This window comes from Podarcis vaucheri (genome assembly GCF_965113315.1).
Source record: "Podarcis vaucheri genome assembly, chromosome: 3".
NCBI classification, from domain to species: domain Eukaryota; kingdom Metazoa; phylum Chordata; class Lepidosauria; order Squamata; family Lacertidae; genus Podarcis; species Podarcis vaucheri.
This window is the reverse complement of record NC_138761.1, coordinates 1,626,051-1,638,195: the sequence shown is the minus strand read 5'-3', so window position 1 is coordinate 1,638,195 and position 12,145 is coordinate 1,626,051. Positions and strand designations below refer to the sequence as shown.

The 12,145-nt window shown below is 55.4% G+C and overlaps 1 protein-coding gene across 2 annotated transcripts in view; it reads left to right on the top strand.

Annotated features, from left to right (window-relative positions):
• The first annotated feature begins 1,419 nt into the window (after positions 1-1,419).
• Positions 1,420-12,145, top strand: part of KIF3C (kinesin family member 3C) — a 38,778-nt gene continuing 28,052 nt past the window's right edge. The window contains exon 1 of one of the 2 annotated variants that reach the window (XM_082217521.1): positions 1,420-3,110. In XM_082217521.1, coding sequence (XP_082073647.1) covers positions 1,701-3,110 — 1,410 coding nt within the window. In that variant the 5' untranslated portion in view covers positions 1,420-1,700. The remainder of the gene's footprint in view (positions 3,111-12,145) is intronic. The other variant, XM_082217520.1, reaches the window with a different exon arrangement.

Here is a 12,145-nt window from a genome sequence, read left to right as displayed (position 1 = left end):
GCAACCCGCAGCGGTGCGTCTGCGCACGACCAGGTTGCAATTTGCGCTTCTGCAGCATTTATCTACTTGCACTTTGACGTGCTTTCGAACTGCTAGCTTGGCAGGAGCAGGGACCGAGCAACGGGAGCTCACTCCGTCACGGGGATTCGAACCGCCGACCTTCTGATCAGCAAGTCCTAGGCGCTGTGGTTTAACCCACAGATAAATAAGGAAAGCTAGTTTTTCAAATGCTGCGCAACCTCCGAGCATCCTTTCCCCACGTTGCCTCTGCTGCTACAGAGAAGGCCTGAGATATATGTGGAGGAGACCTGCTGTGGGAAATGCATCTTTCTCCCTCCTTACACTAATTTTTTTTTTTTAAAAAATATTTTATTCGGTTTTTAAACATAGAATAGAAACTCACATATCAAACATACCAACAAACAATATAGAAAATTCCCTCCCTGTTGAGGGAAGTTTTTAATATTTAATGCTGTATTGTTTTTAACACTTGATTGGGAGCCGCCCAGAGTGGCTGGGGAAACTCAGCCAGATGGGGGGGGGGGTATAAATAATAAATTATTATTATCACAGTAGTATATCGGGTTACATACGTTTCAGGTTACAGACTCTGCTAACCCAGGTTAAGAACTTTGCTTCAGGATGAGAACAGTAATCGCGTAGCAGCGGCGCGGCAGCAGCGGGAGGCCCCATTAGCTAAAGTGTTGCTTCAGGTTAAGAACAGTTTCAGGTTAAGAACGGACCTCCGGAACAAATTAACTACTTAACCCGAGGTACCACTGTATTATTATTATTATTATTGTTACAGGTCCTAAGAAGAGCACTCTAACCACTACACCCCGCTGCCGGCTCCCCCCCCCTTCTCATCCCCTGCCCCTCCTCGCCCTGCCAGGAGCGGCCTTGGGTACCACCCGCCGCGCATCCCTCTCCGCCGCTGCATCCCTCCAGCGCGCAGCCGGCAACAAAGGCTGGACTCCATCCCCCGGCGTGCTTTGCGAGGCATGGGCGGGGCCCGGCGGGCAGGAGGGGCTGCTGGTGGGCGGGGTCTGGGGACAAGAGGGAGCCCCCCTCCCCCTCCCTCCCCTCTCCCTCCCGCCCCCCCCCGCCCCGCTCGGCAGCATCAGCATCTCGCCCCTCCCTCCTGTTTTGCTCCTTCATTCTCTCGCATCCGCGGAGGCAGCAGCTGCTTCTGCTGAGCTGCAATGAATGAGGCTCCCGCCCGGGGAGCCCGGAGCCTTGCCCGGCCGCGCCGCCGCCTGGAACCGCCGGTGGGTCTCCTCGGGAGGAGGAGGCGCGGGCACTAGGCGGGCAGCCAGGGAGGCGGCTTGCCCCGCGCGAAGGTAGGAAGCGAAGCCAGCCAGCCAGCCAGCCAGCCAGCTAGCCAGCCCCCTCGCTCCAAAACAAGAGGGGAGGGCTAAAGATCCCCCCCAGCCCTGCCCAGCCTTGCCCAGCGGCGGGATGCGCCAGGATGGGTGGCCCTGGGCGCTCCAGGGCTGCGGCAGGATGCCCGGAGCGGGTCACGCCTAGCCGCATCCATTGTGCCCAGCGAGGGGACCGCTAGCTGCCGCCACAGCCTCCTGTCAGCAGCGGTGCCAGTGTCGCAGCAGCAGCAGCCCCAGGGAGGAGAAGCCCCCATGCCCAGCCCGCCCCCCTGACAGCCACAGGTCGAGGGGGAGCCCGCCAGGGGCAAGGGAGGCGCCATGGCCACCCGGCCGCCCAAGAGCAGCGAGGCCCTGAAGGTGGTGGTGCGCTGCCGGCCGATGCACCGGAAGGAGGAGGCGGCCGGCTACGAACGGATCCTGGACCTGGACGTCAAGCTGGGGCAGGTGACCATCCGGAACCCCAAGGCCGCCCCGGGGGAGCTGGCCAAGACCTTCACCTTTGACGCCGTCTACGACGCCAGCTCCAAGCAGGCCGACCTGTACGACGAGACCGTGCGCCCGCTGATCGACTCGGTGCTGCAGGGCTTCAACGGGACCATCTTTGCCTACGGGCAGACGGGCACGGGCAAGACCTACACCATGCAAGGCGCCTGGGCCGACCCGGAGAAGAGGGGCGTCATCCCCATCTCCTTTGAGCACATCTTCACCCACATCTCCCGCTCGCAGAACCAGCAGTACCTGGTGAGGGCCTCCTACCTGGAGATCTACCAGGAGGAGATCCGGGATCTGCTGGCCAAGGACCAGAGCAAGAAGATGGAGCTGAAGGAGAACCCGGAGACCGGCGTCTACATCAAGGACCTGTCCTCCTTCGTGACCAAGAACGTCAAGGAGATCGAGCACGTCATGAACCTGGGCAACCAAGCGCGCTCAGTCGGCAGCACCAACATGAACGAGTACAGCTCCCGCTCGCACGCCATCTTCGTCATCACGGTGGAGTGCAGCGAGGAGGGGCCCGACGGAGAGGACCACATTCGCGTGGGGAAGCTAAACCTGGTGGATCTGGCCGGGAGCGAGCGCCAGAGCAAGATGGGCACCCAGGGGGAGCGCCCCAAGGAGGCCTCCAAGATCAACCTGTCCCTCTCCGCCCTGGGCAACGTCATCTCGGCCCTGGTGGACGGCAAGAGCACCCACATCCCCTACCGGGACTCCAAGCTCACCCGCCTGCTACAGGACTCCCTGGGCGGGAACGCCAAGACCATCATGGTGGCCACGCTGGGCCCGGCCTCGCACAGCTACGACGAGAGCCTCTCCACGCTGCGCTTCGCCAACAGAGCCAAGAACATCAAGAACAAGCCGCGGGTCAACGAGGACCCCAAGGACACGCTCCTGCGGGAGTTCCAGGAGGAGATCACCCGGCTGAAGGCCCAGCTGGAGAAGAGGGGGATGCTCAGCAAGAAGAGGAGGAGGAACAGCCGGAGGAAGAAGTCGGCCGGAGGGGAAGGGACCCCCGAGGCGGAGGACGGAGAGGAGGACGGGGGTCTGGAGAAGGACATGAAGAACTACCTGAAGGAGCAGGAGGAGAGGCTGGAGGAGGAGAAGGCAGCCATCCAGGACGACCACAGCCTGGTGAGCGAGGAGAAGCAGAAGCTGCTGCAGGAGAAGGAGAAGATGATCGAGGAGCTGCGGAAGGAGCAGGAGGCCACGCAACTCCTGGCCACAAAGTATAAGGTAAGGCTTGGGCGTTTCTAGGTGACGCTTTGCACATGCACGCAGCGACTGCGCAGCCCCCACACCAGCCCTGCAAGGCTGGGCCTTGTATTCATGGAATCGTAGAATAATGGTAGAGATGGAAGGGACTCTAGGAACCTCCTGCAATTCAGGAATCATAGCTAAAGAATCCAGCCTCTGTTTAAGACCACCTTTTGAGGGAGACCGTTCCACTGCTGAACATCTCTTATTGTCAGAAGGTTCTTCCTCGCGTTGAATCTCCTCTGTTGTCATTTGAACCCATTGCTTGGGGTCCTTCCTTCCAGAACAGGAGAAAACAAGCTTGCACTGTCTTCCATATCTGAAGATGGCTCTCATTTCATCTTTCAGTCTCCTCTCCCTCAAGCGCATCCAGGCCCATTACTCAAGTGAGCGAGCAGGGGGGTGGGACAAAGACTCTGCAAAGGACACCCAGGCTGTCTTCAAGGCCACATGCACGTTGGTTGAAGGCAGCCCTTTGGCAGCCTTGCCCACTTCCCCTCCCAACGCTCTCCCTTCCATCGGAGGTGAAGCCCTGTTCTGCTTCACAGAGCTGACTGTCTGTGGTCCTGGGGGTGTTAACTATCTGAGGAATGGTGGGATCCTGCACCCGGCGGCTCCGGGGACCCACGGCTCACGTTCCGCCTGCTGGGCCGCGCACCTGGGTGTCCGGCTTGCGCTGGCCGCAGTGGCGGCTGGGCCTGCTGCCTCGGTTTCTGCGCTGTCACGTCTGAGATTCCTTTGCAGGGGCTGTCAGAGGCTCCTCCATCTGGCCTCCTCGCAGTGGGAGGGGCTGAGCCGAGGGGGCAACAAAGCCCAGGAGGGGGTCCGGGGCTAATCAGCTCCCGCCACACAACAAAAGCAGCCACGCAGAAACCGCCACATCCCTCCCGGTGTGGAGGTGACCTCCTGCGCACGCATTGGCCAGCCTGAGGCAGGGAGGGGGCCGGCTAAGAGGCCCCCCCTGCCCGTCCAAGGGGGTCTCCTTTTGTCTCTCCAAGTGGCTGTTGACAGAAGCTGCCGCCGCTGCCTCCCCCCTGCCTGTGGCATCTTCTTTTCCCGCATCCCCTCAATTTTGGCACCTAATAACCCCCCCCCCACAGATGGATACCCTGTGCAAATAAATGGGTCTGGGGTGCAGCTGGGGGCTCCTCTCCCCTGGACCTGCCTTTGGCTGTGGGCAAGCACCCCCCTGCCCCCGGGGGTGGGTGGGAGGGAGGAGCCCCCCGTGGACGAGGGTGTGTCTCAGGCCTCCCAGCACTGCCCCCCCCAGCCCAAGACTTGGCCTCCAGCCCACTCTGGTGACAGATACCTGCCATGGGGTGCTGGCCACCGAGAGACAGGCTCTGTGCTGTCCTCTCTGGGGTGGCGCTGGGGGGCACAACCCCAAGTTTACAGGGAGGTCCAGGAGAGAAGGCCGGGGTCTCGGTGCCCGGACTCCACTCCCGGAGAGCCCTGCTCTGACCCACTGAAGTGGCCCCCCCCTCTCCCAGAGAATACAAGGATCCAGTTCTGCAGAAACCCCACACCATTTATTTCTTTTTAAATCATTTTTATAGATTTTCCAATAAAAAACATCCAGTTAAATATCCAATCATAAAAATACTTCAATTAAAAGAGACCCATGGTCTCTGAAGCATATCTCCACATCTTAGTCCTGCTTCTCCTGAAACCCCGCACGATTTCATGCTGATGGCAGCAGAGTTGGGTCCCAGGCTGGCCTGCTCCACCGCCCAAAACAAAGGCAGCATTTTAAAAGTTGCTGGATCAGGGAGAGCTAGGCGGAGACGCTTACCCTCGAGGAAGCTCACTGTGTGACCTTGCGCCGCTTGCCTACCTCAGGAGGCCGTTGTGAGGATAAGACGTGTGCGTTTGTGTGAGACGCTTCCGCCTTCCCCATGCCTCGCTGGAGGGAGAGCAGCAATAAACAAAAGATGAGAGTCGATCACATTCTCCTCCGAGAAATCCTATTCCACACACCCAGCTCTTTCTCTTGTCTTCAGACGCGTGTGTAGGCCAGGCTTGATTTGATCATGTGAGCAGGGCTGTCTTTAGCATATGCGCTGTCGGGGTGCAAAGATCCACCCAGCACCCCAAATTTAGTTAATTTCGTGTGCTTGGCGCCGTTGAGAATGACAAGCGCTGTCGTTGAGTCTGAGAAGCGCCGCTGTTGTGAATGACAAGCGCTGGCGCGGCGCGTCTTTGGTAAATAAGCGCACAAAGTCGAAAGTCCTTTAGTGAAACAGTAGGAATACATTTTGGTAATACCTAGGTATATATGTATTTTGTTTTTCGAGCTTGATTATTTCATAACAGGAAGATAGTTAAGGGGACGCTGGTGGCGCTGTGGGTTAAACCACAGAGCCTAGGGCTTGCCGATCAGAAGGTTGGCGGTTCAAATCCCTCAACAGGGTGAGTTCCCGTTGCTCGGTCCCTGCTCCTGCCAACCTAGCAGTTCGGAAGCACGTCAAAGTGCAAGTAGATAAATAGGCACCGCTCCGGCGGGAAGGTAAACGGTGTTTCCGTGCGCTGCAGCGGCTTAGTCCTGCTGGCCACATGACCCAGAAGCCGTACGCCGGCTCCCTTGGCCAGTAAAGCAAGATGAGCACCACAACCCCAGAGTCGGCCACGACTGGACCTAATGGTCAGGGGTCCCTTTACCTATACCTTTACCTTTACCTTTTAGATAGTTATGAGCTTAGGCAGCTTCAGCGGCAGTGGCGTAGCGTGGGTTGTCAGCACCCGGGGCAAGGCAAGTAATTTGTGCCCCCTAACCCGTGGATTTTAGCAGGGGGCAGAGAGCTGCGAGTGCAAGCGCCCCCCCCCCAGATGTTGCGCCCGGTGCGGCCGGCCCCCCTGCACCCCCCACGCTACGCCACTGTTCAGCGGCGGGTGCCTGCGCTCCCCAGAATTCAGCGCCTGGGTTCCCTGCACCCCTTGCACCCCCAGGTAAAGACATATGAGAGCCTCATAACAAAGAGGGTGTCTCTGAACATGGGCAGAGTGCTCCCCCCTGGACCCCCTTTGTGGATCGTCCCCATGATCTCCCTCGTTGGGACCCTGCTGGGTCTGTCCTCCCCTGTCCCTCCACAACTCCCAGGGGCTTGCCTGGGGGGCTCAGCCTGGACCAGAACAGAGCAGGAACTCAGCCCCACAACCTGCACCCAGGACTCAAAGCGTGTTCTCAGTCCTGGGGCCTAGGAGGCGAAATCATGCCTCTGAGCATGCACAAACCACTGGCCCATCTTGGCCAAGAAACCACCACGCCTGACCGAGGCACACCTAATCGCGGCTTCGCTCTTTACGCTCTCAGAAGCCCTACAGGATGAGGGGGAATTTAAGCGCGCACTGACTCCCTTGACAACCTCCACCCATTGCCATAAGCAGGGAGGGTCAGGATCCTGCTTCTCCACCCTCCCCTTTGCAAAAGGGTCTGTTGCATGACAGAAAAAAATCCCCCTGAATGTGTCGTTTCTTTTTTTAAAAAAAGTAATATTTATTAACGTTTCATAAACGATCAAAAGCTTCAAAGTTTAAACATAGAATACAAAAACAAAACAAAAAACTACAAAAATGAGAAAATACACAACAAAACACATAGAAGTACACAATAGAGAACAGTTAACAAAATAGAGAAAAAAGAAGAAAAAACACCAAAAAACAAAACAGAAAAAAAGATTAGTATTTTCATATCTTATACTTCATTCACTAGTTTCTTGACCTCCTCACACCTCCCTCTTTGTATTCCAGTTCAGATATTTAGTTCAGCAAATCCTTACCCTCTATCATTTATCCTTACTCAACATCTTAACCTATAATAAATATATATTTACCACCATTATCAATCCATATTTACATATTCTTGTTAATCTTTTAACCAACACCGCTTGTTTTCAATCCAACATCCCTTTAACATTCATTAATTTTACAGTATTTCTGTAAATAGTCTTTAAATTTCTTCCAATCTTCTTCCACCGACTCTTCTCCCTGGTCTCGGATTCTGCCAGTCATTTCCGCCATTTCCATGTAGTCCATCACCTTCATCTGCCATTCTTCCCTTGTGGGTAAATCTTGTGTCTTCCAATACTTCGTGATGAGTATTCTTGCTGCTGTTGTTGCATACATAAAAAAAGTTCTGTCCTTCTTTGGCACCAATTGGCCGACCATGCCCAGGAGAAAAGCCTCTGGTTTCTTCAGGAAGGTATATTTAAATACCTTTTCCAGTTCATTATATATCATTTCCAGGGCCCCTCTGTGGATTTGTGAGGGGAGAAGGCAGTGTGGGGGACAGGGTGGCACACATGGTGAGGTAGAGCGTAGAGGACTCAGAGCACGTGCAGAGTGCAAAAACTGGCCCTCGGTTAGGTCTGCCCTTGGGACCTCGGAGAGGGGCTAATGAGCCACAGCAAATCTGGGGGAAGCGAGTTCCGTGGCCAGTGGTCTTCCTTGCCAGAGCATTTCTCAGGTCGTAGGGTGGAGGTTTCCACTGGGACTGCGGCAGGGCAAAGGGTCAGGCCTCACCCACTGCCAACACATGCACATATTTCCAGTATGAGTGCAAAGAGTGATATTTAGCCTGGTGAAGAGGAGGCTGAGAGGGGACAAAAGAGCCAGCTTCATCTGTCTGAAGAGCTGCCCATGGAAGAGGAACAGGCTTGTTTTCTACTCCGGAGGGTAGGACTCGAACTCGCAGCTTCAGGTCACAAGAAAGGAGATTCCGGCTGGACATCAGGGAGACCTTTCTGAGGGCAAGAGCTGTCCGACAGTGGAAGGGTGATGACCTCTCCATCCTTGGAGGTCTTCAGCAGAGGTTGGGTAGCCGCCTGTCAGGGATCCTTCGGCTGTGATTCCTGCATTTCAGGGGGTTGGACTAGATGTCCCTTGAGGGGCCCTTGCCAATCCATTCTGAGAGAGGCAGGGTTTTGGTGGGGTACAGAGTGGGGCCTTCCTTGCCACCAACATTTCACTTCGCGACATTCCCAGATCTCCTGCCCAACCACCTCCTTCCACTAGGATGCTATCCTAGAAACTGTTTGCTGCCATCTCTGGATCCTGGCAGCGGTTGCTCAGTGGTGAGAGACACGCCCTTTGCACATGCCCAGGGGCAGCACTCTCTTGCTTGTAGTTTCTGGGCCAGGCTCATCGTTGCTTCAGCTTCCAGAGGGAGCCTGCTGCATCCGGCTGACCCCTTGCAGCTGCACAGGAAGGGGGGCAAAGACTGCATGAATGGCCCCCTCTGTCCGGCACCGTCGCTCCCCCCCCCCGTGAACAAGGACAATGGCATTAGTGAGGGGCAGGCGTGGGCCGAGCCTTGGGAATCAAGGGCCCCCTTGTCTTTGGACGGCGACTGAGGCGGCTTTGCGAAGAGAGGGGTGGGAAGGGGGTCATGCAGGGAAACCAGTGGGGCTCCAGCAGCCGTCCAGCTTCCCAGACCCCTATCTAGGCTGCTTGGGTGTGTCATCTCCACCCCCCACCCCCCGCCATGGGAGTCCTGGGGAAGCTGCCCTCTCTCAGCCCCCACGGTGTGGGGAGAAGCAGAGCAGGTGCGCTCAGAGCGTCGGGCGCGAGGGACCCGGGTTCGAATCACCGATCAGCCATGGAGCTCACCTTGGGCTAGTTGCCCACTTTCGGCCTTGCCTACCTCGCAGGGTGGTTGTGGGGATTCAGTGAGGAAGGGGAGGACCAGGGGCTTCTTGGAGGAAAACATGAGATAGAAACACGGTGAGTGAATTAATATTATGGGCTTCCCCTGGCAGGGGGAGATAGGGAGGCCTCATCCACCCCCGCCCTCTGGACAGGAGGGTGAAGGGGCTGCCAGGAGCCCCCCGTGACCAGCTGCAAATACAGTTTATTGACTCACAGAATTGTAGTCTAGGGGACTCATAGAATCATAGAATCATAGAGTTGGAAGAGACCACAAGGGCCATCGAGTCCAACCCCCTGCCAAGCAGGAAACACCATCAGAGCACTCCTGACATATGGTTGTCAAGCCTCTGCTTAAAGACCTCCAAAGCAGGAGACTCCACCACCCTCCTTGGCAGCAAATTCCACTGTCAAGCAGCTCTTACTGTCAGGAAGTTCTTCCTAATGTTTAGGTGGAATCTTCTTTCTTGTAGTTTGGATCCATTGCTCCGTGTCCGCTTCTCTGGAGCAGCAGAAAACAACCTTTCTCCTCGATGTGACATCCTTTTCTATATTTGAACATGGCTATCATATCACCCCTTAACCTCCTCTTCTCCAGGCTAAACATGCCCAGCTCCCTTAGCCGTTCCTCATAAGGCATCGTTTCCAGGCCTTTGACCATTTTGGTTGCCCTCCTCTGGACACGTTCCAGTTTGTCAGTGTCCTTCTTGAACTGTGGTGCCCAGAACTGGACACAGTACTCCAGGTGAGGTCTGACCAGAGAAGAATACAGTGGCACTATTACTTCCCTTGATCTAGATGCTATACTCCTATTGATGCAGCCCAGAATTGCATTGGCTTTTTTAGCTGCCGCGTCACACTGTAGGCTCACGTCAAGTTTGTGGCCAACCAAGACTCCTAGATCCTTTTCACATGTACTGCTCTCAAGCCAGGTGTCCCCCATCTTGTATTTATCATAGGGCCATCTAGTCCAACCCCCTGCAAGGCATGTTTAGGAAGTCAGTGATGCAGTGTCAGAGTCAAGCCAATGCCCCAAGCATTGGCATGTCAAGTGTGTTCACTCCCCCCTTCCAGAAAACATGTGTTTCCTCCTCCTCCAACTTCCTTCCTCCAAATTAATAATCATAATAATTACTACTACTACTAATAATAATAAATTTTATTTATACCCCGCCCTCCCCTGCCAGAGTCGGGCTCAGGGTGGCTAACACCAGTAAAATTACAGCAAAAACATAATAAGGGAAAAAACCAATTTAAAATACAGGTTAAGATGCAATTTAAAAGGCAGCCTCATTTTAGTACTAGCCCATAGATCAAGACCATAAGGGAAGGGAAACATAAGGGCCAGACTGAGTCCAAACCAAAGACCGGGCAGAACAGCTCTGTCTTGCAAGCCCTGCGGAAAGATGTCAAGTCCCGCAGGGCCCTAGTCTCTTGTGACAGAGCGTTCCACCACATCGGGGCCAGTGCTGAAAAGGCCCTGGCCCTAGTTGAGGCCAATCCAACCACTTTGCGACCTGGGACCTCCAAGGTGTTGTCATTTGTGGACCTTAAGGTCCTCCGTGGGACATACCGGGAGAGGCGGTCCTGTAGGTATGAGGGTCCTAGGCCGTGAAGGGCTTTAAAGGTCAAAACCAGCACCTTAAACCTGACCCTGGACTCCACCGGGAGCCAGTGCAGCTGGTATAGCACCGGGTGAATGTGATCCCGCAGCGAAGACCCCATAAGGAGTCTCGTCGCAGCATTCTGTACCCGCTGGAGTTTCTGGATCAGCTTCAAGGGCAGCCCCGCTTAATTAATTGCCCACCCTTCACCCTAAGGTCCTAGGAGAAGCCCCCGGGTCCATTCCTGGCACAGCCAATCCAGAGGCTCTTTGGGGAGAAGGGGGGGGTGGGAAATACACATTTCACAAAGAAAACAAAGGTAACAGATCCAGGCCTTGCAGAGCCGCCCCTGCGCAGAGGATGGAACACTGGGTGCCTTACTCAGAGTAGGGCCACTTCTCTGGAGCTGCTCAGGGAGCGAGGACAGCAAGCTTCCTCATGGGGAAGTGTGAAGGGGTTTCCTGGCTGGAGGGATGTGAATGGCAGGAGAGGGGGGCAGGCTCCCCTGCTGCTCCCCTGGGGGTGCTTGCTGCTCGCCTTAGGTGAGCAGACGAGAAGCGCGCTGCAAGCCTCTGCTGGTGAGCAAAGCGGCCTCCGCAAAAGGCCTCCTTTCGCAGGGGGAATGTTCAGGGGCAAAACAAGCGCAATGCGTTCTGCCGGCCTCCACAGTACGGAGGACTCTGAAGGGCCAAGCGGTCGGGTACACGATTGAAGGTCCTTGCAGGCCAAAAATCCCCTTAACCTGGGACTGTGTTTTGCCACTGGTGGCTGAGCTCCAGGGCTAAAGGCCAGTGACTAAGTAGGGCGGAAGCTGCAGGGAATGAACCAGGGTCCTTCGAATCCTAGCGTTGGAAGGGACCCCCAGAGGCATCTATTCCAACCCCCTGCAATGCGGGAATCTCAGCTAAAGCATCCATGACAGACAACTGTCCAACCTCTGCTTAAAAACCTCCCCTCCACACAGAGCACGTTCTCTACCTGGAATAACAGGAGCTTGTCAGCAAAGAGTTTGAAAAATCAACAAATACTTTCTCTTTTCCCATAGCCCCCTTTCCCCCCCATCTGTGGCTCAGGTGTGAAGATACCTTCGTGTTTGTTTTCCATTTGCAGGATTTGTGGCACTGATAACAATGGTGTGCTTTTTATTTTGAAAAAAGTGTGTGTATGTGTGTTTTCTTACTACCATGTTACGGAGAAATCATTTCTGAGCAGGGATCTTGAGAAACACCATTGTGAGAGCAGCCTGACCTAATTTTGACAGCGAATGGGGCGAGAGTCGTACTGGTAGGCAGCGTAGCTGGGCTTCCTCCGGGAATGACTCTGTGAGGCTTGGGAGATGTGATTCTTCCTGGCAGAACAGTCTGGTGGAGGAGGCAGCGGCAGCATCCTGATAATGGCAGCGGGAGGGGGGAGAGGATGGGGGGGGGACAGTGCTGGGCAACAAAGCCCATCTCCTCCTCCTCCCCCTCCATTTCGCTGGCATTCAAACGGAAGGCTCTTGTTGCTGGACAGCTTTCCGCTCTGCTCATATTTTGCTCCCTCCTTCCTGCAAGGAAGCGTGCGCGGAGCGTTGAGGTTGTGGAGGAGCAGAGCGGAAGCGCAGGATGCTGTGGAGGGCATCATCCCAGCCAGGCCTCTGGAGAAGGTCAGCTTCTCTTTGGTGGGAAAGTGGGGCTTGAGAACCTAGAGCTGGTGTCAGGAAGAAGAAGAAGAAGAAGAGTTTGGAGTTGATATCCTGTTTTATCACTACCCAAAGGAGTCTCAAAGCGG